This window comes from Malus domestica, chromosome 17 (genome assembly GCF_042453785.1).
Source record: "Malus domestica chromosome 17, GDT2T_hap1".
NCBI lineage: Eukaryota > Viridiplantae > Streptophyta > Magnoliopsida > Rosales > Rosaceae > Malus > Malus domestica.
The window spans coordinates 1,420,596-1,446,617 of NC_091677.1; the positions used below are offsets into that span (position 1 = coordinate 1,420,596).

The 26,022-nt window shown below is 39.5% G+C and overlaps 5 protein-coding genes and 1 non-coding gene across 8 annotated transcripts; 1 reads left to right on the top strand and 5 right to left on the bottom strand.

The window, feature by feature from the left end:
- Nucleotides 1-1,622: 1,622 nt before the first annotated feature.
- Nucleotides 1,623-5,022, bottom strand: LOC103404545 (SUPPRESSOR OF GAMMA RESPONSE 1). 2 transcript variants are annotated; one of them, XM_008343475.4, is made up of 6 exons: nucleotides 4,886-5,022; nucleotides 3,881-4,013; nucleotides 3,561-3,747; nucleotides 2,787-3,280; nucleotides 2,293-2,580; nucleotides 1,623-2,208 (listed from the first exon to the last, which is right to left on the bottom strand). In XM_008343475.4, exons 1-6 carry the CDS (start codon nucleotides 4,891-4,893, stop codon nucleotides 2,155-2,157), a joined length of 1,164 nt encoding a protein of 387 aa, XP_008341697.3. In that variant the 5' UTR covers nucleotides 4,894-5,022; the 3' UTR covers nucleotides 1,623-2,154. The 2 variants fall into 2 exon arrangements, with proteins under 2 accessions (XP_008341697.3, XP_028953707.2); XM_029097874.2 differs by lacking the exon at nucleotides 4,886-5,022 and adding an exon at nucleotides 4,744-4,883.
- Nucleotides 5,023-5,503: 481 nt separating this feature from the next.
- TRNAD-GUC (transfer RNA aspartic acid (anticodon GUC)) lies at nucleotides 5,504-5,575 on the top strand. Its single transcript has one exon. It is a non-coding gene; the product is annotated as a tRNA-Asp (tRNA).
- Nucleotides 5,576-5,764: 189 nt separating this feature from the next.
- Nucleotides 5,765-8,677, bottom strand: LOC103404262 (serine/threonine-protein kinase STY13-like). The gene is made up of 6 exons (XM_008343158.4): nucleotides 7,847-8,677; nucleotides 7,406-7,538; nucleotides 7,119-7,314; nucleotides 6,678-6,802; nucleotides 6,408-6,566; nucleotides 5,765-6,318 (listed from the first exon to the last, which is right to left on the bottom strand). Exons 1-6 carry the CDS (start codon nucleotides 7,975-7,977, stop codon nucleotides 6,001-6,003), a joined length of 1,062 nt encoding a protein of 353 aa, XP_008341380.3. The 5' UTR covers nucleotides 7,978-8,677; the 3' UTR covers nucleotides 5,765-6,000.
- Nucleotides 8,678-9,665: 988 nt separating this feature from the next.
- LOC103404546 (F-box protein At5g49610-like) lies at nucleotides 9,666-10,916 on the bottom strand. Its single transcript, XM_008343476.3, has one exon. The coding sequence runs from the start codon at nucleotides 10,914-10,916 to the stop codon at nucleotides 9,666-9,668; it is 1,251 nt and encodes a 416-aa protein (XP_008341698.3).
- Nucleotides 10,917-11,913: 997 nt separating this feature from the next.
- On the bottom strand, nucleotides 11,914-14,398 carry LOC103404263 (ribosomal RNA-processing protein 8). The gene is made up of 9 exons (XM_008343159.4): nucleotides 14,105-14,398; nucleotides 13,958-14,019; nucleotides 13,496-13,547; nucleotides 13,261-13,375; nucleotides 13,054-13,148; nucleotides 12,701-12,807; nucleotides 12,504-12,618; nucleotides 12,381-12,425; nucleotides 11,914-12,268 (listed from the first exon to the last, which is right to left on the bottom strand). The coding sequence occupies exons 1-9, from the start codon at nucleotides 14,324-14,326 to the stop codon at nucleotides 12,197-12,199; spliced, it is 885 nt and encodes a 294-aa protein (XP_008341381.3). The 5' UTR covers nucleotides 14,327-14,398; the 3' UTR covers nucleotides 11,914-12,196.
- A 1,288-nt stretch (nucleotides 14,399-15,686) lies between these two features.
- LOC103404264 (putative glucose-6-phosphate 1-epimerase) lies at nucleotides 15,687-18,635 on the bottom strand. 2 transcript variants are annotated; one of them, XM_029097546.2, is made up of 9 exons: nucleotides 18,442-18,635; nucleotides 18,018-18,153; nucleotides 17,596-17,670; nucleotides 17,394-17,450; nucleotides 17,138-17,295; nucleotides 16,906-17,037; nucleotides 16,473-16,575; nucleotides 16,262-16,361; nucleotides 15,687-16,150 (listed from the first exon to the last, which is right to left on the bottom strand). In XM_029097546.2, the coding sequence occupies exons 2-9, from the start codon at nucleotides 18,093-18,095 to the stop codon at nucleotides 15,933-15,935; spliced, it is 921 nt and encodes a 306-aa protein (XP_028953379.2). In that variant the 5' UTR covers nucleotides 18,096-18,153; nucleotides 18,442-18,635; the 3' UTR covers nucleotides 15,687-15,932. The 2 variants fall into 2 exon arrangements, with proteins under 2 accessions (XP_028953379.2, XP_028953380.2); XM_029097547.2 differs by having other exon boundaries at nucleotides 15,687-16,169.
- Nucleotides 18,636-26,022: the final 7,387 nt, after the last annotated feature.

A 26,022-nucleotide genomic window follows, 5' to 3' on the forward strand; every position in this document is an offset into this window, starting at 1 on the left:
ATTTTGGTTAACAATATAATTTGGTGGTTTGCTTCTTAGTGTTGACTTAGAGGTATTGATTATCTTGCTTCGTTCGAATCGGGTATTTTAAATTTTATTTGTTGCTAATACTGTTCAAGAGTTTTGTTATTTCAAAAATTATGCGGAGAGGTTTATGGAAAGATGTGTAATATCCACACATCCCTTTTTACTTCTCCCACACATTTTTGGTTTACGATCGTCGAATCGAATGAATTGAAGAAGATCAACGAACATAAATTAACAAAGAGTGTGTGAGAAGTAAAAATGATGTGTGAATAGCACACCCCGTATGGAAATATTGGATATTACATCCTAAACCAATGTAAATTCTTGAACCTTTAAGCAATTAAGCCCATGTGCAAAGTTATGGTATCTGCTTTTGTCAGTACCCCTTTTCTTGCATCACTTTTCCACTTATCCTAACTTCTAAATGTCATCTTGATTTGTTATATTTTATGACAAAAATCAATTATCCATTTTCTTGGCTTCATAGGCTTCATAGGCTTACTCAATAGGTGATCAATTTAACAAAGTTGTAGAGTTTAATTATTTGGTTGTTTGTTTGTAATACCTCTTTAGAAGAAATCCCTAACATATCCATCGATTCTCTCCCTCTTCATTGTAAAGAAGTGGTCAATTGCATTTTCTTCTACCATTTGGTTTCCATTGAAGCTTACAATTTATCATTTTGAATTAATCGTATTATGTTAATTGTCTTCCATTTTACAGTTGTAGAGATTGATAACTTCTTTGCATTTGCAGGTAGTCGTGAAGAATGTAATTTCGGAGCACTGCTATAAAAAAAAAATCAGGCTTCTTGACAATTGCAAAGTGAAAAAAGAAAAAAAAAACTATGTTGTGTGTAGCGCATCTTGATTAAAAAAAAAAAGGGCTTTTCCATGGGCGTAAGCGTGTGTAGAAAGGCTAGTTGATTTTTAATTGGAGGTGTAATTTGTGATTAAACTAACTTCACCGCGTGTTTTAACATTTTTCATGGCAACACTTGATAATTTTAGCTTTTTGGGACGTTATCACCTTGGTGTCTCCGTTGTCATTCTCGTAAAATTTGGCATCCGATTACTTGTTCTTATATCGACTTGGGCCAATATAAAGTATAGTATCTAATTAATAAAACTTTTTTTACGAAGAGAAATAAAAAAAGCAACAAGCACATGACCATTTAAAGCACCGCTATAATCTAGTGATATTTATCTTCATTTGTAAGTGAGAGATCTTAGGTTTAATTCTCGCTAAAAACGAATTTGAATCACATTATTGTTAGCTCATTGTAAGGATAAGCTCACATCCCTCTCCCTTAGTGTAGATAATATCATTTGAACAATCTTCACTTTGTTGACACATATAATTCGGTTTTTTTTTTCTTCAGTACATTGATATTTTTACACTAAAGGGAATGGGAGTTCGGCTAAACCACACAATGGATAATCTAATTTGGTATCGAATTCACCATCCACGAGATTCGAACCTAAAACCTCTCACTTCTAAGTGAAGAGGAATATCACCAGACCGTAGTACTGAGTGGCAACACATATAATTCGGTTAAATCTCAAAGATAACAATTGCTGATAAAAATAAATAAATAATAAAACAAACCATTGATTATACAGCAAGCATTTGTCAAGAAGCAATGAGTTCCAAATTACACAATGCAACAACAAAGGTAGAATGGCACATAACTGCTATTGCCAACAATGTATGAGCATCCCACGAGATGCTTTGATCTGCCATACACTGGTTGCAAAAACAGTCTCACTAGTTCACAAGCACACAACGCCAATACTAAAAATACAACGATCACCCGTATTTGGCACATAGGAGAAGCCAAGGCCAAGGGCGGAACATAAAATCATCCTTGCTAATTTTCGGTTGAACATTCTGAGTTCTGAATACTAATCTAAGTAGTCGACAGCTGAGTGATAGGAATCTGTATCTCCGTGGCTACATGCCTACGCACTTCATATGCTCGGAGAAGTTGCAGAGGGCAAGGGGAAACTCCATGCGTATCCTAAAGCACTGAAGTTGCCTCGTTGCCCTTGAAGAGCATGCAGAAAAAGAGGCCATTCGAATGGATTCTACGATTGCACAATGTCATTCCCGGAAGCTTTTTCATCGTCAGCTTAACCTGTCTAGCCAATTAAAACTGTCTTGGGAAGAAAACTGCCAATCCTGCATTATGAATGTGAATTTTAGTACAATATTTCTTGAGCAATCTAACAAAGCAGAAGAAGAAAGGGTAAGCAGGAAGCTTACAGGTAGCTGGAAATCTGGAGGAGAATCAAGTCCAACATTCTCAAGGTCACGAAGTCCACCCGATGTGCTGCTGTTTCCATTCACCTCGTATGTATTGTTATTGAAGTCAGTGTTAGATATGAGATTCGGTGCTGAACCAAAGATCTCCTTGCATAACAAGGTTTCATCCAAGCTATGCAAATCGTCAGCCTGAGATTCGCCTGCCAGCCAGGTAGGCTGCCCAATACTGTCTTCAAACCGAGTATCAGGTTGAGGGACATTATATGCTTCCTGGGCAAGCTCCGGTTCCTATTCCACAAAATAAAGTTCAGTAAGAATCCAACACACTAAAGAATTTTCGTAATCAAAGCAAAAAATCTAGAGTTTTGTCTATGGGACACTGAGCATATATGTCAAGTTCTGAAGACAGAACGATATCAAAATTCCGTTCTCTTTTCTATTTACGGTAGTGTAGCTTTTTAACTAATGAGGTATACAAATCATAGACCGCCTACCTTGACAGATGAGCGGAGCATAGCTTCATCAGGAACATCCTCAAAGCATACAGATTTCCCTGGTCTAGGTGGAATTGGAGGATTGGGTACGGGGGTCCTGGGGCTAGTTCGAAGTGCATTGACATCATTATCTTCAGCGACCACATTGTTGTCATTCCTTTCTGACTGCTTATGCTGCTGGTAGAATATCTTTGACACCACATATTCGCCTTCTCTCTCATCCTCTTCAGCTCCCAGGTGATACTGATGCATCACCCAGTTAACCTTTTCTGGTTTGGCACCTTTCTTCGAACTTTTGTATAGGACCATGATCTTCTTCCAGCCCTGAACTCCATTTTCCATTATAGCCTTGGTCTTACCCGTTTTGTGCCAGCGGACATCCTCTGAAGCCACGCTACGCTGACTATCAACCTTGCGGCGCTTCCTCTGACCAGTAGCATATGCTTTCATTGTTTTATGGAAGAAATGGATGCTGCTTCCATCTTTTGTTGCGCCTGAAACAAAACAAAGTACAATGACCTAACCACAATTCAATAATCCTAAACCTATAGATCGAGATTCGAAAGTAATGAGAGGAAGCACATTGTACAGACACGAGAACAAAGAGAGCAGCTAAGCTAATCTCATCAAGTTGCATCCTTCGACACCAAAAAAGGGGAAAAAAAGTTCTAAGTATAAGTTCAATTTGGTTCAGTCGATATCATTTTCAAGCACGAGTAGATGATGCACGATGAACACGTGAAATCAGAAATATGAAGTCTGGGAGCTACATACCAGGAAGATTTTTGGGATGATCATAGCAAATTCCATTATCCCCCTCAAGTGTAGGGATGAACTCATCGATAAGCAAGTGTGGCTGTGAGTTTCCGACACCACACTTAGCCGCTAAGTGTACTAAGAGTTCACCATCAGATGGATCAAACTTCACACCAACCGGTAAGCCAGGCCATTCCGATAAAACCTACACAAGTGGATTTGCAGAAGCACTTAAAAGAATAAAAAGCTTACATGTTTGCAGAAAGTTGAGTTTTTTTGTTTTGTTTTGGAGAACACATAAATAATTGCATATGAACACAACAAAAAATCCAGCTTACATCGCTGTTATCTATAACAAAATGGCAATTCGGGCATTCACGATTTGCCCCGCACTCTTTGATTGGACAAGCGGTCGACCGAGCAGCATTCTTCACTTTGCTTGCAAGTCCTCTACTGTTGATCAGCCAAGCCCTACAAGAACATTACACTATAAGCCACAAAATTTTATCACAAAACCAATTTTTAGCTAGAACCCCTAAAGAAGCTGTGACCAACAGAGAAAACACCTGAAACCAAACTATGACCAACAGAGAAAACACCTGAAACCAAACTGTGATCACTCATGCAACGCAGAGTTAAGCTAGAGGATGAGAGAAACAAATATGAGAGTTCATAGACGAAAACTAAACACATAGATAAAGTTGAAAGACCTTTGCTACCACGCACTCTTATTTCTCAAACGTAAAAGCTTTCATTCATCCGTTCTACATTCCCCGTACAATCGAAAAGGTGAAAACAGATATGAGTTTTTCAGAAAACCCCCCAAATTCACAAGAAAATTAACAAAGCCACGGAATCAATCAAACATCTGTACATGTCATGTTTCATTCAACATTAAGGAAGTTTCCTTTTTTAACCCAACATTAATAAAATAGAAGCTTTGACAGCATCTGAACATTTATCCCAAATCAGGAAACTCCCATATAAATTAAAAATCTTTACGCATCAAAGAGCTAGATTGAATCTTCCTGTTTGATGGGTTTCCCACAAAATCCCCAAAAAATCAAAATTTAAATCCAAATCCAGCATCTCAACACTTACAAAGCAAACAACTTTCGAAACTGTCCGTTCATCCGAATAAAAAAATAAAAAATAAAAAATAAAAAAAACCCAGAAACCAAAACTAAACAAGAAAATTTACATGGGTTGAAGAAGCTGGGAAAATTTTGTATCCAATCAAAAGAAGCTTTCCAGAAATTCTTTTATTTATTTCTTAATTTATTTATGCATTTATGTATTGTCCTGCCACATTTTCACCGCTGATGAGTGAAAGGGTTTCTCACCTTGCCATTTCTTCGAAGTAGGAGACCGCGTTCAACGAAGCGCGTCCCAACTTATATGGAGTTTTAGAGAGAGAAAGAGGAGAGAGAGAGAGAGCTCGAGAGCTCGACCCTTTCTCCACTGGATTAAGTTAAAGTAGAGAGAGAGAGTCTGTGTGAGCGGGAAAATCCAGCTTCGGACCCTCCGAGCCTTTGCCTCCGCACCTCAGGTTTGGATTCAGAATCTTTGGTCGCCGAGGAGGCGGAACCGCCGCGAGGCTTTCTCAGTGGGGCCCGGAGGTTGACGAAATTGTGTCCGAGGCTGAGCTTCGGAGAGAACGAATCTGTCCTATCGAGCTTTTGTGGGGGCTCGAAAATCGAGCAAGTGCCATTACGGTAATTTACTGTCGGATTTGATGAGGTGGCTACCGTGCTCCCCAAGCTACATATGGAAACGTTTTGTGGACTTTTGTGGATTATCGATTTTACCCCTGCAATTCCCCGTAATTGCGGTCCTTCTGCCCGTTTGATGTGACTGATTGTCTTGGGCAGCAAGTACCAGGCAGTAGCCAGCGCGGGCAGCTTGTTAAATATTAATACATTGAATTAAATATATTTTGGAGAAGAAACTGGCATCAAAATGTCGTTGTAGTATAGTGGTAAGTATTCCCGCCTGTCACGCGGGTGACCCGGGTTCGATCCCCGGCAACGGCGATTTTTATTTAAAAATCTTTTTTTCATAGTTTTTGGTTTGTGAGTTTTGTTACTGGACTCCAGAAACCCAAAGATTTGGACCTCCTCTTCCCAGTTACTTTCTCTCATCCAAAAAACGATGTTCAAATTAAATTTCGTCATACGGGAATGAAGATTCATACTTAAGTAAAAGATGACGAGATTATGGCATACTCTCAGAAGAGATTTTATTGAATAGGAGCATAGGCTTTTGGATGAACCCTTATTTTTACAATGTCAATACATCACAGCAACCCCAACTCCACAACTCTAAAAATTCCTTTCGATTTGATCTCAATCAGACCAAACCAAACCTAAACACCATCTGAATTTCGACAGTAACATCAGACCGTAGGCCGCTAAATGAAAATTATCGTTTTTTTTCCCTAAGATTACAGCTTTCAGTATCAATAACACTGTCTAAAGCAGGAGAAAAAACCTTTAGTTTTATCTTCCATGTCCGTGTTGGTTTTAGTGGTTTCACCGGAGTTGTGTGTAGCCATCAAAGAACTAGTACCGGGTGACTCTGGTGGGAGTACAGCGTTCTCAGATTTGAACATCCGTTGGGGGATAGCGGGTGCTGGCGCCGAAATAGTAGAGAGGTAATGCAGCAGCATCTGTATAATTTGGGTGAAGTTGGGCCGGTCATTGGGATCCTCTTTCCAACATGAAGTTACGATCAGAGCCAAATCCTCGGGTAGGCTTTCGGCACTGGGTCTAACATTCTGAAACAAATCGTATAACCTCAGATTGCGATGAAAAACAAGCACCAAGTTATGAGTAACAGAATAAGACTATTTCGGTATTTTCTTACCTTAAAAGCGGCTGCATATGCTGCTTGTAAATTTGACATGCCTTCGAAAGGCAGCTTGTTATGGATGAGTTCCCACAATACAATTGCAAAGCTGTATGCGTCCACCTTATGATTGTAATGCTTCTTCTCTCCATGTCGTAATGTAACTGTGCTGTAAAGCTGTCACCGAAAACAAAGGTGGATAATTAGTTTGCTGAAATAAAACGCATACTCACAAGCTGTATGAGAGAAAAAATTTCAATTTTTGAATGATCAAGTTAAGTACCGTACCTCAGGAGCCATCCACCGGTATGTCCCAGTTTCAGCGGTCATCATCTCAGTCAACGACTCTTCCCTTGCTAAGCCAAAATCCGCAAGTTTGACGGTTTTATGGTCTGCGGTCAAGATCAAATTCTCTGGGAAAAGGACAGGACAAAAGTGTGAGATTGTGGAACAAACCCTTTCTTCAGAAATAAACTTCGCCCTAACAATAATTGCATCCCTAAGCAGAAGAAATGAGAGTTATGTGAACTAAAGCAATTCGTTTTTGTGATCCTTAATCTGCTACAAGAGTACGGAAGCCTTCAATCACGTTGAATACCAAATTATCAGCCACCTAATGCTAATAACAACTCTTCGGATTTCCATATTCGAGACATGCTCACAGATATAATTCACTAATTCTTCTCAAAGGTCAAGCTTTTATGTTAAACAATCAATTAAACCACATACCAGGTTTCAGGTCCCGGTGAATGATTCCATGGGAGTGTAAGCATTCCATAGCACGAGCAATATCAAGCGCAAACCCAACTGCCACATGCGTGTCCAAGCACCTTGGCCGCATGCTGAACAAGTATTTGCGCAAAGTCCCGCCTAGAAGAAGCTCGGTCACTATGACCATTACAGGTTCTTTGCAGGCACCAATGAACTGGTAATACACAGGAAACCAAATCCGCATCAGATATTGCAAATACGCCGAGTATTTATCACAACTACTCATCGAAAATTAGACAAACAACCTTCACTAAGTTCTTGTGCTGCACTTTCGACATCATTGCCACTTCCCTCGCAAACCGGGCTTCTCTCTTGGCAATCTCCTCTGGGGTTTCTCCTCTAGGAACAATTTTTACAGCAACATTTTGATTCTTATATCTAGAACAAACAAAACACAACACCAAACAGATTAAGAACACAACAGAACAGAACATTTTCGTTGTAACTCGACACGAAAAACACATATTCGGCATCATAAGCACCACAATTGCACAACACCAAACCTGGGATTGTTCAGAAAACTGAAGAGTTTCGATCTTTGATTAGTTCTGCTAAAACCCAACTCAACTTTGCATTTATATTTAACAAGATCCTAAGACAAAATTATAAATTGCTAAACCTGAGAGACCAGAAATTCAGAATCTAAGACAAAACAAACACAGAGGTTGTACTGAGGTTTGACTTACTTTCCCTCGTACACTTTGGCATGCGCGCCTTCCCCAATCCTCGGACCAACAAAAAGTTGCTTTGGATCGATCAGCCACTTGGCATCCAAATCGAAATCCCCAACTGAATAAACCCCATTTCCAGATCCCATAGTTTTCTCTCTCTGAAATTCTAAAACAAGAACAACATACACGGACTGATTAACCAAAACAAGGGGTACCCTTTATTTGTAGGACCACATTTGAAGTAAAGATAGAAGCTTTGGTCAGGATAAAAATGGAATAAAAGTAATAGTAATAAAGTAAGGAGATTTTGTATGATTGAAGAGGGAGAGAGATGAAGACTTCCTATTAGAAAAGCACATGCTTGGTACTGTGGGTTTCAGAAAACAGACCCATCCCCAGAATCACGGTTGAGGATCCTATAAATCTAGGGTGTGCCTTTTGTTTGGGGGGCAAAGAATAAAAACCCAGAGGCACCCACCAACAACTCTTCAATTTAAAAATGGCCACTGATGAGAGCTCTGTCAGTGGGAGTGGATTAGATTAATTATTGGGAGAGAGAGAGGGAGCAAAGCAGATAGAGCTGAGGGAGGCAGAGGAGGATGAAACTGGGAGGACTTCGGTGGGGAGATTTGGAAGTTTGGTGGACGCGTCGGTGGCGGCGGCGGTGGTGGGTGGGAAGTGAGTCAGTTGAGAATAATTTATTGGGTCTTCTCCGCGTGTGGAATTTTTTGTCTTCTGGATCCAGAGATAAACTTGAGTCTCTGTCAGGGAATAGTGTGCATCCCTTGTTTTAATGTTTTTCTATTACCCTTTAACCAAATTACCTACATGATTGCAATAGAATGTATTTTGAACCAAGATGGAAAATACGCGACTATATTTGTACTCTAATTAAATTAGTTAAATACAATTTTGCAAAAATATATATTACAATCAAGTGAAAGATATGTGACTTATTTATTTAATTGGCTCTGTGAATGATAAAAAAAAACTCTACTTGTGAAAGTTTATCTTACATACCCTGTTTATGTAAGTTTATCTTGCGTACTTTGCATTTGTAAGTTTATCTTACGATGACAGTCTAGAGCTAGATAAAAGAGGAGGGAGAGGATATCAAGTAGTCGACAACCGACAATTCGAATCTCTATGATAATGAATTTTAAAGAACTATCAGAAAACTTAGCTCAAAACTGAACGCAGTGGCATTTTAAGATCCATACAATCGATTTTACTTAATAGAGATAAGATTTTGTTGTTGTTTTGTTGTGAATGTTAAGAAAACACTTACGAAGATAAGAAAGGTAAAATTGACGATAAGAAAAATACGTACAATTATTCAATGGGAACTTCTGGAAAGTACCGTTTTGGTATCCACCACCCAAAAACCCATCACAAAAATTGAATTATCAATGTCTTGTTAGAAAGTAATAAAATACATTACTTGGCTTCAGGCTGGAGGCAAATAAAATAAAAATAAGCCAAATCTAATTCACCCATCACAAAAGACAATGAGGATTTGTGAATTAGATTTCAGGTTGGAGGCAAATGGATTGAAGTATCAAATGTTAAGGTAAATAAATTAAATTATTTTGACATGCTTATTGTGTCTTTTAGTTCAAATCTGCCGTTTTTTATTGCAAATACATCGTTGTGTTCATTAAATACAAAAAAACATGCTAAACTTCGAAATATCAAGCAAGTATTCCGCTGAAAAAAAGCCAAAGCCAAATATTATATCAACAAAACAAAAGAAGGTATTGCAATTTCTCTGGCAATCCGGCAACCTAACAACAAAAAAATCAACAAGGCAATTATATGAACACGAACTAAATGATCATGACGAAGATGTGGGTTGTTGAAGAGCTGGATCATCACCTTCCTTAACAATATCAAACAACAAATTTTGGTCGTCCCGTTGGTCTCCTACGATTGAAACCAAGCTCTCTGTGTAAGCTCGCAATGATCCACAAATTCGGAATTTCTGAGTGATCTTCTGAGTGTTTGGGTTGTATGAGATCACTTGTTCTTCGTCATATTCGAAAAGAAACTCTCCTTTTTGCCAAAATCCCAACAGCTTCAGTGACCTTGCAATGCCTTCAATTGGCCCAATCGTAGCTAGTTTGGTCCAAGATTCATCGTCACCGTAGTCGTGCATGATCCATACTTCACAAGTCTTGTCAGGAATATAAGACTTCGGACGAACAACCACGGACAGTGAATCAGTGTACAATGCATTAATATTGACATACATGTCACCGTACGAGGAAAACTCCGGCAACTTTGGAAGCGAAATCCGTCGGAACACTTCATCAACCATGTCAAAATAACGAATTGTATAACGAATATCATCGTTGGCCAACCAATGAGTGGTATCACTGACCAACCAGTGAGAATTCCCGTTGACATAGGTGCCACTGTCACTCGTCAAAAGGAAAGGCCAATAGCTAATTTTACAAAACGGAGAAAGCCAATGGGTAACTTCAGCATACGGAAAAGTAAGATCTAATTCTCTCCATGACTTGGAACGCAAGCTATATACAACCTCCTTACAGTCGAATTCGAGCCCCGTTGCTCTATCTGCGTAACTGAGAATTAAAACCAACTTGTAATCATTGGTTTTACGATCAAATCCAAATCCACATAGTTTCACGCTTTGACTTTGGCTGTGAGGATGTGAGATGCTCAAGTCTGGAACAACCTTGAATTCTCTGAGCGAAACATTTGCCAGTGCAATAAGATCCAGTTCGAATTCGACATTAAGCCTTATGAAGCAGTAGATTCCATTGCAAGGACCCAAAATTTCAGAAAAGACCGAGGGTAAGCTTAGCCGATGCCGAGAAAGAAGCGATATTTCGTCCAAACAAAGCAAGGAGTCATGACTATTACGTATACCTTTCTCAAGGAGAAAATGCTGATTCACGTTTTTGGAATGATGGAGGTGTTGGATGGTGAAACTCGGGTCTTTGATGAGATCATACCAGGATTTGCATACGCATTCGAACCGCTTCAGAGATTTCACAGGCAGCCTGAAAAGAATGTCTGCCAACACGCCGGAGGGAATGCATTTGTATTTTGCGGCCCTCATTCGGCAGACCGAGCAGCAAATTTAGGAGGAGCAGGAGGAGGGAGGGTATCCTAGTCCTAGTTGCAGTGTAGAAGAGAATATCGGCAGCTTTATGTGTTTCATTGATAAAATGTGAATAAATACAACTATTCTACAATAAGGAATCCTATAATCTAGAGATATAATAGAATCACGTATCTATATAATATCAATTACATGAAGACACATCTTATCTAATACGCACTTTCTTGTAAACATGTGAGTCAATAAATCTGATTTACTGATATCTTGGTAATCAATTAACTTGGCCAACGAGTTAATTGGTGTTGAGGGAATCTTATTTTAATTAAGATTTGGAGTCCTTATTCTATGCAACTAATTAAGATTTGGAGTCCCATTATTGTTAGAAACTCTAGCAACCATGGATTCTTCTTGGTAGATAAGTTTATTTCTTTTCATGCCAATGTGGTTTAGTATATTTGTGATTGTCTTGTTGTTCTTATGATTTCAGAGTATGTCTTACATTTCAAACACTTTCTGTCAAATTGGAGAGTGAATATACTTATCCAAAAACTCTTAAACTAAAATATTATTGTTCCCCAAAATTTTGGTGCAAATACTAAACACCGTTTGAGGATCGAGAATGATAAACAAAATAACAGAAAAGAAAACGGACTTGGCTTAAAACTAACGGAAAAGAAAACGTTGATTTCCATGAACAGCATTGAGTATGAATTGACAGAGGAAAAGGCCGAAGGGGTTGTGTAACGTCACACAATTAACGGAAAAGAAAACTAACTGGGCTAAAAACTTCGGTCATCCTGTTGATCCCCCGCGCGTTTGACTGAAAACAGGCTCTCTCAACTGTGTAAATAGAGGCTTTAAATGGCATAAACCGTCCACCAACACGATGGTTCAAAATCTTCAGAGAAAGGTAATATCACTACAACAACTGCGCAGAACGTAGTAAATACATTGTACATCCTACAAATCATCGATGGATACAGCGGGAAAACAGTTTCAGTAGCAATCCACAAAATCAACCGCACGAAAACATATATGAGTTCGTTTGAGACACAGATGAAACCAATACAAAATTTATGACCGAAAGAAAAACAAGTAGAACTGTATTTCGTTTGGTACAAAAATAGAAATATACTGATCAGCAGTAGTTAGAAACTAAAGCGGCTGAAAGAATTGTCAATTCTAACGTAAAGGCAACCGGTGTACAACTTCATCTTTTACCGAAAAAGTGAGTAACGAAGAAGATGAACTTGGCACAAACGCCAGTAGCTTCCCTCTCAGCGGCGCTTATACAAACAAGGTTTCAGCTCAGGCCATTCGATATCCTTTTTCTTTGAATCTTGCTCCTCCTAAAGAATAACAGATGTAGAGATTGTTAATAACAGTGGAACCTTACGAGATCCAGAAACATGTAACTGATGTGTAAATCATATGACCGAGTTTATTCTAACAATGTCTAACCTTTTTCTTGAAGTAAAACAATATAAACATCTTGTTTGAGAAATCCTGCAGAAAATTCACAGACGATTAGCAGAAACAAAATATCTTAAGCCATCCGCGGAAATGAGAGGAACATAAAGATACCTTTGACACAGAGGTAAATCCAAGATCGCATACGGCTTTTGTAAATGTCTTTGGGTCGGCTCCTCCCGTAGTCGAGTCAAATCTGCTCTTCACTTCTGCTATCAAAAGCCAACCACTATGAAAAACAACCCGTCAGTTGGACAAGAACATCAGTAGGATAAGTGAATCAAAAGTACAAAAGAATATGGCACACAGACCGGGGCTTAAGTATTCTGTGTGCTTCATTCAGGTAATTTGGGAAATTTGTCCCCATCAACGAAAGGCAGAAGACAGCAACATCTACAGATGTAGAGCCAAGGGGTGTCTGCAAACATGTGGAAGGAATGAATTCTTAATAGAATACGCAAGAAAAAACAGGAGATAAATTTTTAACAGCACATACATGACAGTAACAATTTTGCTTAAATATTAACATACGCAGCTTGGTTGCTTCAAGTATATAAATGCTATCCTCTACAAATTAGCAAGGAGCCAGAAAATTTTCTATAAATCTATGCATAAGTATAAGAAATTTTATGATTCAACCTAAAATCCAAATGAAAGCACATACATTTGCCATATCACAGGATATTACTGAAGGATCGTTGGATATGAGATCAAAGGAGAAGACTTTATTCTTCACATTTTTTGCTAGGCGTGCATCCCCTGTAAAACAACAGAACAAAATTACTAAATGTAGCCACCAAATGAATGTCGACATGTGAGAGTAAACAAACAATCAGCAAACTACGAAAAATGGAGTTAGCTAAACTCTAACCGCATCCAAAATCAGCCACGACCAGAGAAGGGCTATGCTCTTTAAGCCATTTGATGATTATATCAACTGGCAGCTCAGGCCAATGTGACATTTGCTCTTGATATCCTGTGTGGTACTGGCCAAGCAAGTAAATAAAGCACGTCAACTCTCAAAGTAAAACTCCGCCATCTCATATGAGAGAATGCACAGTAAATAGGGTGGTCGAAATGAGTTCTTTATAAAGAAGAAATCTTACTGTATCAAACAATGTCGGGTCGTCATTGAAATACTCAAGCGCCTCTTTTCCACTAAAAATAGGGGAATCAAATTAAAGTGAATTCCGCAAAGGCGAAATTTCTTTTCACATATGAAATTAAGCCAAGCATTCACTGATCGAAGCAATGTAACAAACATTAAAACTTATACATATACACATTTGAGGCGACATTACACAACTCGAAAACAATCGAAAACTTTTTAATCCCAACTTATGTTTCACAATTCAACATAAAAACAGGGGGTGCTCATTTGGAAGAATAACTTAAAGCGCTTTTGGTGAAAATGTTTTTGGAACCGATCCTTAATAAAAATGCAAGTGAATCCTGAAAAAGTACTTGAAGAGAAGCACCAAAGTGCTTAAAAAAAATTGGCCTTGAATTCCCATTAACTAAAGTAAAAAATTAGAACGAACAATAAGAAATGGGCAGTAAAAACTTACGTGCAAGTGTAGAGCTTCTCGTTAATCATCCGAAAATGGCCTCCGGATAGCTTTGCTTTCATCTGCAATCAAAACCCACAACTCCACTCAACAATTTCCGTCAATTAATTTCACATAAAGTTAAATTCTTTCGATAAAAACACACACCTTATCGAGAAAGCTAGACGAATTCGAAAGCTTTCCCTGCGATTTTAAGCGCTTAGCAGAAGCAGAAGCAGAAGCTTTTGGATTCTCTGCTGCTTCTTCATTGATTCTTTCAGCTTTTGGGGAAGTGCTTTCTCTTTCGGTGGAAAGCTTGAGCTTTTGGGTGTGAGATTTATTGCGACGCCCCGCTCTCTTCCGCTTTTTGCTTGATTCGTTATCGGCCATTGCTTTTGGTTGCGCCTCTAAAACCCTTCTTCTTCTTCGTCTGCAAAAACCCTTGCTCTGCAAATTTGTGGTTTCGCGCTTTCTTCTGGGCTCATAAGGGAAAATCCAATGTTGGGTCCAGGCCTGTGTTCAATGGGCTTTACTTGGGGCAGCGCAGCCCGGCCTGATTAAAAATTGGATAACTATTACGATTTTTAGTCGGTTTTACGAAGTTTAATAAAATCATCATAAAGGAAGTGATAAGAACACACCCCTTTTAACCATTTACATACTCATGCTTGCTCATCTTCGTTGATATGTTTGATTCATTCAATCTAATCTGATACATAGAAATAAAAGAGGTTGTACGAGAAGCAAAAAACAGTACGTGAAAATCATCTCCGGATGGACCATAAAACGTTTTTACGTGAAATTTTGGTTGAACTTCACCGCATAGATTGTGCATGACGTTTTGGAGACGTTTAGGGTTACAGAACTCCATTCTAATCACGCTTTGGGTCCTTCTCTTTTCCTCCGGCACCTTAAGCTGACCTCTGGTTCTGTAATTCAGATTTCTCGGCTTCCCGGAAACATTCTCCAAACAAAAGGTGAGATTTCAGATCCGATAAGCAAAATAAGGTGTATAAACATAAGTTGTTATGTACACACTTGATCTCAGCACAACATTAACAAAACGGTGCTTGCTTTTGGGTGCAGTGACTAGACCTGTAAACGGATCGGGTTTATCGGGTTTGGGTCGGGTTCAATCTGACGCGTTAAGTTAACGGGTCACCCGAACCCGACCCGTTAACAATTATTATTATTATTATTATTATTTTTTGCATAGTTTATTTTTTGTTGTTAAAACTTTACTGAAATTACTAAAACATCATCAACTAAAGGGTGCTAACGGGTTGACCCAAAGTGACCCGTTATTTAACGGGTTGTTAACGGGTTCACCCGTTAGCGACCCAACCCGTTAAACATCCGCCCAAATACTAATATTAACGGGTCGGGTCCAAAATGCCAGGCAGTGACTGGCGAGGTTGTCAGCAAGGTAGAGAGTGAACTCTTGTGCAGAGCCTATGTCCACATGTATCTGGGAGACGACCCCTTCGACAAGGATGCGAAGGAGAAGTTTGGAACATCCCTGCTTTCGCTCTTCTAAGCACGAAAAAAACATCTAAAACTCTGCCGCCTACGGGGCGAAGCAATTACTCAGTAAGGAAAGCAATGAGAATGTGTCCTTGTTTTTGTTCATTGACTTGGTTACGCACTTAATAACATAATTAGAGCTTAATGATTCAAAATTGTTCCTTTCGACATCCGCTATTACGGTTTCTGGTAAGGCAAAAAGGGATTAATGAAATAAAACATGCTATGGCATCATGAAACACATTCACTAAACAGCATTCAAATACCGAACATGTATTCTGTTGCCGATATGTGACAGTGCAATCCTGCAAATGTTATTCCCACATTTTACACGCAGCTAACGTTGTTTTGCTTCAGGAAAATCCTAAGTACCACAACAAGGACAATACATGAACAACAAGAGGATGTCTCAGGTACATCAAATAAGGGGACTTAAATTACAAGAAGACCTCCGTTTACGCCACTGGTTTGGTCAGTAAAGGCCATGAAGAACCATGCGAGGATCCAACTGCCCACTGCAATAGCTTGATGACACGGTAGAGAGTTCTTGACGGCCCTTCCACTCTTCGGAAGGCTTCAAGAAAATTGGGGTTTCAATGGCCGCAGAATCTACACATAACATGGTTTTGTAGTCCTCATCTCCCAAATCAGGGATAGTCTTGGCCTTTTTGTCCCAAGGGTTCCACACAACTGCAGATCACACGATTTTCTAGCATAATGTGAGAAACTTCTTATAATTAGGACCATATTGACAAAAGGGAAAAAAAAGCCAATTTACAAAACTAATCAAGATTAAAGAACCTGCATCCGGCATGCCATCCTTCCGCAGAACAAAGGTTCTCTTCCTCTCGTGGTCTATCATGGCTATCTTTGTCGGCGTGCCCAAATACACTCGGTTGACCTAACGAGGAACAAGAATTTGAGAAAACAGAAACACATATAACTTAATGAGTTACCACCAGTACATAGAAAAGGCGGCTTTTAAACTGAGAGAAATCGAAGGTAGTTGTACCTCTTCATCAAAGGTGATAGCATCTGCCTGCTCTGTGAACCTTTCTCTGCGCATCAGATTGTCGAGATAATCAAGTGTCTCCAGGCCCTCCACACGCACTTCACTGCAAATTAAAGAGCATCATGCGACCTCTCTGAAAAGGATGAAATACAATTTCTTCCCGCCTCAGCGGCTAATAAAGTACTCGACATACTTTCTTTCAATGGGAAATGAAATTCACTCTTTTTTTCCATCTCCACACACCTGCTGATTTATGTCCATTGATTCTCCTTTGGTTTATCAATCCAATTCCAAAGGCTAGAAAAAGAGGGGGTGTGCAGGGGGGGAGTGTGTAATCATTCCCCTCTCAATAACATCAACAGTAAATTTGAGAACTTGCGAAAGTCATACAGGTAACGATCTTAAACGTCACAAACATAGTTACAAGGCGCACCTGATATCTGATACATATAAGTAGTTAATCAGGGCAAATGTAAAGGAGAAGGTCTTGCTATCCGTATTCCTAACACGGGGAATCAAAGTGAGCTTGCCAGCATTGAGAGAAACACGAAGCCGGAGCTCAAAGCTTAAACAAACCACAGAAAAAGAATCACAGGATTAGACAAGTGGTGATGTCCTTCGGCAGTAATCACATCCAATGAAATGATCAGATTCCGAGAATATACCTGCGCGGCCAGGTCTTTAGATCCTCTTCTGTAGACTTCAAGATCAAATCCACTGACGTCTGATTGTTAGTTGGAGCCAAAGGCGAAGGGTCACTATCAACAGACCACAATCTGTTCTTTGCAAATCCATGCTGCTCCAGCGAACCAAAATTTCCGAACTGCAACAAGCAGGATGAGTAATTCAATCAGAATTCAGAACAAGAACATAAAGCTTTTTAACATGCTTGTCAATTGTAATAATATCTCACTCTCCAACCTGCGGAAAGCAGACGGGTATGCCTCCCCTGATCGCTTTAGGCGGTTTCCCAGTAGCCTACACGAGTAGAAAACATCCCCATAATTAGTCAAGTACAGAGGGAATGAAAATCACTTTTACAAGGGCTAACATAAGTCTTTCAAATTAAAACAATCTCAAATTCTAAACCAAGCATACGCGGGAAGAAGTTTAATCTTCATACTTTGCTACTCATAAAGAGCAATTCTTCGCGTCTTTCGTTCTTCCACGAAACAACCTGCCCTCCATACAGAAGCACCTGAAACAATTTGCATCATATCAAACAGTTGGTGACCACACTTTCAGAAAAGAGAACTAAGAACAGCCCAATTAGATTAACTCTTGCACATTAATTTACCCACATCATGGATCAACGATCGAGTTGTCAACTTTTTTTCGGTTCAAGCGATATGAATCTAAACAATCTAATCTAAAACTAGTATTGGGGAAGAGGGGAATTCGAACTCGGGTGCATAGAGTGTATAACTGCTCTATCAACTTGGCTACGCCAAGGTCTACGATCAAGTTGTTAACTTTAGGCCATCATATCAATATTAGTAAAAAAGTGAGAACATGATTGATTGAAATTTGAATTTTGAAACCAACCTCTGCTGAAGAACCAGTTGGCTCGGTGAGTATGATTCGGGGAAATCCATCACCCTTATTCACTATATTCAACGGCATCGTTTTGAGCCCGGACCTCCCTCTTGTTTCTGTTCACAATTGGCTTCACAGCTCCAATCTGCATTGCATTCAACCCCATACACATACATAACCCAAAAACAAAAAGTTACATTCTTTTTCGACAAAACGATATTCTAAACTATTTTAATCTCTAGAGATGGGATCGAACTTGCGTGCAACATGGCACGCTGATGCAACCAACTTGCCTAACCCACGTCTCTCGAAAAAGATTGCATCTTTGACAATATATAACAACATCAGAAAAATGAAATCTTTCAAAAAAAAAAATGATGAACAAGAACGAAGAAGCAAAATTTGTAAAAAAAAACGAGATGGGTAAGCTTACGTTGATGTGATCATGAAATGTTATCGGTTTCGACTTCGAGCTCGAAGCAGAAGAACTGAGACATCCCAACTCTCTCTGGGTTTGTGAAAAATCTATGTTGCAAACTTGCAATGCAGTGTTTTATATCTGAGAGAGAGAGAGAGAGAGAGAGAGAGAAGGATGTCCAAGGAAAACCATTTGTCATCGGATGCTCTGCTTCTTCCTTCTGTCCCTTTCAGTTATTTAGCTGCACTCGTGTGTTTTGCACCTCAGCTTATCCACGTAGACCTTCGTTGCCCTATAGCTATAGGTGCATTGTGAAACAACGTAAGATCGAATGTCAAAAAGACACGATTCAAATAAGTTAATTAACGAATTGATTTTAGGGTGTATAAATTATTCGAACTTGATTGTGACCTTTTACAAATGTTCTTCATCAATTAAAAGAAGTTAGATTTTAGAAAAACAAAGTATTCATCTGCATAGATTCTCACTTTTTTTTTTAATTTCTTTGGCATAATTTTTTTAATCATTGAGATTGGAAATCGATAAAAGTGGTCTTTAAATTTATCTATTGTAAAATCATTTTAGTCAATCTGTGAAAAATCTATCAACATCGTCATTAAATTGTAGTGACCACATGACCACTTTTTTAAGGATATTTTTGTCAAACCAACATCTTTTAGCCAAAATAGTTCATGAGATTGACATAGCTTCTTACTTTGGTCTTTGATAATGAAAATCGATAAAAGTGGTCATTGAGTTTGTCCATTGTAAATCATTTTGGTCATTTCGTGAAAAATTTGTCAATTTCCCTGTTCAGCAACCACTTGACAACCTTTAAGGGTATTCTGTAAAACCAATCCCTCTACTTAACGAAGATATTGTCATAGTTTGTTAATAAAACTTTTTAGTTTTGTTCTTTTCGTGAAAAATATGTCAAAATCCACGTTAAGTGGAGGATTTGTTTTGACAAAAATATCCTTAAAAAGATCGTCACACGGTCGCTCATGTGAAGATTTAACGAGGATATCAACAAATTTTTCACAAAATGATCAAAATGATATTCAATGGACAAACTCAAGGAGCACGTTGATTTTCATTGTTAGAGACAAATGAGTAGTAATACTAATCTCATGGACCATTTTGACTAAAAAGCTTTCTCATAAGATAGTTTTTTTGGTTGACAACAGGGCATAAGCCTCAAAGAAAAAAAAGATTACGTAAGGATATCATGAGACTATGATACCCTGGCTATAAGAAGAACTTGCTCAGAAAATATTGGACCAACAATAAAATTCTTTCTCATGATAAATATGTTTTGAATTTTACAAGACCAAATTGGATGCATAACAACACGACAATTCAATACTAATTAAACTTCCTAAAGATATTTATTCATTTTTACATTTAAAATCATTTGCAGTACAAGTGCCTTCATTCTGATAAATAATAATTGTTAGAAGACAATCCTTTTTGCGTTTTGGTTATATTCTTGTCTGATATCTTTACATTTGGATCAATGAAATGTGCCAGGTGTATTTGATGGTAAGCATTAATTATATTATTAGGGTTGTGACAAAAAAAAGAAGAAGATAAATATGTCTTATTAAATAGATGCCTAAGAGTAGCCACATAGGCCGGTTAGGTTGACACATGTTCGAGTGGGCAAAATGGAAAAGAAAAAGTAAGAAAGAAATAACGTGAGCTTTGGCTAACCTTTAAATCTGAGAACGATTTACATTGACCAATTTATCGTGATGTAACGTTTTAATAGTGTATGCATATTTGGAGTGAGAATTCACGTGATGATGATTCTTTTGATTTAAAAGTTTTGAAAATCATTTCATGGAATGGAAAAGAGAAAATTGTAGCAATAATTAACTTTAATTGAATTGGAACAATGATCATTTACCTAAAAATTCATCATCATTGATCACTTAATTCATCAAAACGTAAAACTATGATCATTTTCGTCAACTCTATCCGAACTTTTGTAAAAAAGAATCTTGTGCAATGTACATTAGGCTGAGTCAAAGGGCAACTATGAAAAACCAAATGAGAAAATTGTAATAATGATCCCTTAACTTTAATCCAATTGGAGTAATAGTCTCTTAACTTTAACTCAATTGAAGCAATGATCACATAACTTTATCTCAATTGTATCAATGATTTTTCCACCATAACTCATTTTGACAGAAATTCTAATGAAGTTGACGAAATGATTATAGCTGCACGTTTTAATGAGTTAAGGGACCAATAGTCATATATTTTTAATTGAGGGATCAACGTTCCAATTTGCTAAAGTTGAATAATCATTGCAATAATTTTTTTCTAAAATTTAAGAATGATTATATGTAACAAGTTTATCACCACGTGACGTTTTAAAATTATATGGATAGACAGCACGACGCTGATCCCTTCGATTTAATAGCTTTGCAAAACCTTTAGCATGGAATGGAAAATACCAGCCAATGTCGGAGAGATTCGTTGGAACTAAATAGAACATAGACCTGGTAAAGGTAGTAGCCTAGTCAAGTGCGTGCTACTGCTTTTCACTAGTTCTTGATAAGAAAAATGGGCGGTGGATAGAGTGAAAGCGTACGGACTCTAATGAGCTTGACCACTGGTTTGATTGATGGCTAAGAATTAACATCTCATTTTCTATGAATTCTAGCACAATTAGGGTTGATATAAGTTAATGCAAAAAAGTGTGAGCCTAAGATTTTGTACTGGAAAATACAAAAGATTCTTGAATAAAAGGAAAATAACGTATTTATCATGGGTTGTGCGTTCTTTTATATCTGTCATTGACAGATTAGTTGTCGTCATCACCAAACTCATATGGTATAGTATGATAGTCGTTGTCACCATCAAAAGCATATGATATAGTATGATAGCTCCCCTCATTAGTGTTACCAGGCTCATATAATGCATGCTCATAATGCACCTTATTCACTCATGAACGTAAAAACTATAGGAAAACAAAAATCGGTAGAGAATAAGAGAATTGGTGAAAAAGAAAGAGAGTGGTATTTTGCAAGAATGACTTGATGGTCTGTCTGTTCACATAACTTGAATATTTTAGTTGATTTTGTACCTACATGCTCCACTCAGAAAGCTTCAACATACAAGCTTCAACAAAAGAAAATTCAAAGAACTTAGCGAAGAAGGCTTTGGTGTATTTAACACAATACGTTGAAATGAAGGAAAGCTTATTTATTGATATCCCCGATAAGCTACAAATATGTACATATACATGAGTCAAAATAAACACACAAGAGGGAGCCTTCACAAAGGTTGCTTAGGAGAAGTCTCAGCAGTCGGTAGAGCCCCAGAAAGAGAAGGCACCGGAGGGGGATCATTTGGAGCCTCAGTACTGGACAGAACCCTAGAAGGAGGAGGCATCAGAGGTTGATCATTTGGAGCTTCATTACGCGGTACAGCCCCAGAAGACGAAGGCAATAAATGCCTTTGGAACAAACCCACAAATCTCTGATGATCAAGTAAAACCTGACCATCAGTTTCCTTCATCTGGTCAAGCTTCCTCTTCATGTTTGTAGCATAGTCATGTGCGAGCCGGTGCAACTGTTTATTCTCATGCTTGAGCCCTCTAATCTCCTGTTTGAGACTCATCACTTCAGCCGCCAATGATTCAACTTGGCGGGTTCGAGCAAATAGGCGTTGGGCCATATTAGACACAGAACCTGCACACTGAACACTGAGAGCCAGCGAATCCTTAACAGCTAACTCATCAGACCGTTTGGAAAGTAGTCTGTTATCTTTGGGAGTGAGAAGGTTCCTGGCCACCACCGCAGCAGTCATATCATTCTTCATCACGGAATCCCCAACGGTAAGAGGACCAGTTGGGGAGACGAAGGATGGGCGCCATATGTTGTCTGGAGAAGGCGGGGCTGCCTCTTCAACAAGGTTCAAGTCAAAACGACGGTCGGAGGGGCCAGACATTTTCAAAGGTGTTGAAGAGAGAAGAGGTCGGACAAATCAAGATCTTAGAAGTGCAAGAATGAAGCTTCTACTGGTGGAGATTCAAGTGTGCTTTGGAACTTAATGCCAGCCTCTATAAAAATCTGCACTCGACGGAGCTTCAGAAATCAAAGAGGCGCCTGCTCAGAAATCGAAGAGGCGTTTGCTTTCTCAAAAGTTGGGCTGCTTAGAGATCACGAGGGTTGATCTCAGAAATCGAAGAGCCGTTTGCTTTCTCAAAAGTTGGGCTGCTCAAAGACCACGAAGGCCGATCTCAGAAATCGAAGAGGCGCTCGCTTTCTCAAAAGCTGGGCTCCCTAGAGACCACGAGGGCCGATCTCAGAAATCGAAGAGGCACCTACTTTTCCAGCCTTGTCAGCACCTGTCACACGCACACTCAGCTTTGCGGAAATTATGGGCATTCTGTCAAAGACTTCTGGGGAAGTAGAAAACACATGAATCTTACTGTTCAATCACCCACTTCCCACACGCAACAATAGCTCATGGGTACCACAGATAACTTTGCCAAAGTTCTCTGCCAAAGTTGAGCACGTGAAGCTTGCAGCTCTCACTACATCGCTCTGACCAAGAAGGGTAAAAGAATAGCAAAGAAACAGCACTAACAAAGTTTAGACCCATAAATTTTGAAGGTATAGCTACCATATTATTACCCACAAGGGTAAAGGAACAGTACCACTGCTGGATAATTGGAAAGTCCATGTATGTCAACCTCTGTGCTTCGTGGCAAGGTAGACTAGCAAACATGCCCAACCTTTACTCACATTCGAGAAAACACTCCCAATAAGATTGCTTGCTCCAAAATCGAAGAGGCACCGTCCTCCGAATCTAAAGAGCCAGACTCCCAACATGACTACTTTCTTAAAAATCGAAGAGAGGGTAAAGGAACAGTACCATTGCTGGATAATTGGAAAGTCCCTGTGTGTCAACCTCTGTGCTTCGTGGCAAGGTAGACTAGCAAACATGCCCAACCTTTACTCACATTCGAGAAAACACTCCCAACAAGATTGCTTGCTCCAAAATCGAAGAGGCACCGCCCTCCGAATCTCGAGAGCCACTCTCCCAACATGATTACTTTCTCAAAAATCGAAGAGACACTGCTCCCCGAATCTCGAGAGCCAGACCCCCAGCATGATTGCTTTCTCAAAAATCGGTGAGGCACCGTTCTCCGAATCAATCGAAGAGGCGCTCGCTTTCTCAAAAGCTGGGCTGCTCAGAGACCACGAGGGCCGATCTCAGAAATCGAAGAGGCATCTACTTTTCTAGCCTTGTCAGCACCTGTCACACGCACACTCAGCTTTGCAGAAATTATGGGCATTCTGTCGAAGACTTCTGGTGAAGTAGAAAGCACATGAATCTTACTGTTCAATCACCCACTTCCCACACGCAACAATAACTCATGGGTACCACAGATCACTTTGCCAAAGTTCTCTGCCAAAGTTGAGCACGTGAAGCTTGCAGCTCCCACTACATCGCTCTGACCAAGAAAGGTAAAAGAATAGCAAAGAAACAGCACTAACAAAGTTTAGACACATAAATTTTGAAGGTCTAGCTACCATATTATTACCCACAAGGGTAAAGGAACAGTACCACTGCTGGATAATTGGAAAGTCCCTGTGTGTCAACCTCTGTGCTTCGTGGCAAGGTAGACTAGCAAACATGCCCAACCTTTACTCACATTCGAGAAAACAGTCCCAACAAGATTGCTTGCTCCAAAATCGAAGAGGCACCGTCCTCCGAATCTCGAGAGCCAGACTCCCAACATGACTACTTTCTCAAAATCGAAGAGAGGGTAAAGGAACAGTACCATTGCTGGATAATTGGAAAGTCCCTGTGTGTCAACCTTTGTGCTTCGTGGCAAGGTAGACTAGCAAACATGTCCAACCTTTACTCACATTCAAGACAACACTCCCAACAAGATTGCTTGCTCCAAAATCGAAGAGGCACCGCCTTCCGAATCTCGAGAGCCAGACTCCCAACATGATTACTTCCTCAAAATCGAAGAGACACTGCTCTCCGAATCTCGAGAGTCAGACCCCCAGCATGATTGCTTTCTCAAAAATCGAAGAGGCATCGTTCTCCGAATCTCGAGAGCCAGATACCACAGACCACTTTTTCAAAGTGCTCTGACAGAGTTAAAACATGTGAAACTGGCAGCTCCCACTACCGTGCTATGACCAAGCAGGGTAAAGGAATAGCATTACTACTTGTTGTTAGGGAGACTCCTATATATGTCGACCTCCATCCCCAACGGACAGGCAGACCTGCAAAAATGCTCAACCCTTCATCATATCTGAGAGGGCACTCCCAACAAAGCCTTTCGAAATATTCAGCTTTCTTTCCTCCCGATAATACATCTGCAAACAAGCTATACTAGAGCAAGAATATCTCATATCATCAGGGTTAAAAGCAAGAGTATCCCATATCATGCTTTTTCCCTGTTTTTTCTTTTGGCCTTGTTTTTACCTGCAAGACAAGGAGAAAGAGAGCAATCAGTCAGCACTTGGAATCAAGCTTCCAGCCAGGAACTGACTGCCTGGAACCCCTTACCTGATTACTTACCTGGCATTGCTCTCGAGTACTCATCTTCATCATCTTATGTTTCCAGGGAAGATTCCGCATCTGCTTGAGGAACAGATAGGGCAAGTGCGAAGGATACAAGGAAGCATGTGGAGACAAGCGTAACAGCACACGTGCCGATACATCCATTACTCTGTCAAAAGCAAAAGTATCCCATATCAGCAGGGTGGAACGTACTCTAGATTTGATGGACTTGTTTTGACCCTCAAATTCTTCAGTCGGCCTTATACTCTGGAGGAAACCAGAAAACCCTCCAGCTCAGTTCAAGAATAAGCCTGTGGAAAGTTACTTCTTCAAAAGCAAAAGTATCTCATATCATCTCTTCTCATTTTTCTTCTCTTTATCCTTCATGCTGCTGCAAGATGGGGAGAAGGTGAACAATCAGTCGGAGCTCTGATTGCTTACCTTGTCTGTCACCTCTTTCAGCAGACCCCCTAGCTCGGCGACTTGGGGGACTCCTACTACATGGTTTGTATCGCGCTTGACCAAGCCTGAAACTACAAGTAAGCTTCAAGTGAAATTGATACATTACCTTGTGCATCTCCACCAGTTAAAGATACCATCCCTGGATGGAGGAAGAGTACTTCCAGAGAAGATGCCACATCTACCTATGAGACAGATAAGGCAAGTCAAGACGACACCACACTCCGATACTTAGAAGTTTCGTGATTACGAGATCATTCTCCCACAATATTTCCTAATGTCATTTGTACTAAATCATTCACTCGTACTCACTAAAGGAGAGCTTGAACCTATGTACTTGTGTAAACCCTTCACAATTAATGAGAACTCTTCTATTCCGTGGACGTAGCCAATCTGGGTGAACCACGTACATCTTGTGTTTGCTTTCCTATCTCTATCCATTTATATACTTATCCACACTAATGACCGGAGCAATCTAGCGAAGATCACAAAAAGCGACCGTTTTCGTTACCTATGATCTATCTTGCAAGAGAACGGAGAATTAGATGGAGATCTCAACCATAGAATACGAGCTGGATGGAAAGAGTGCATCCGGCG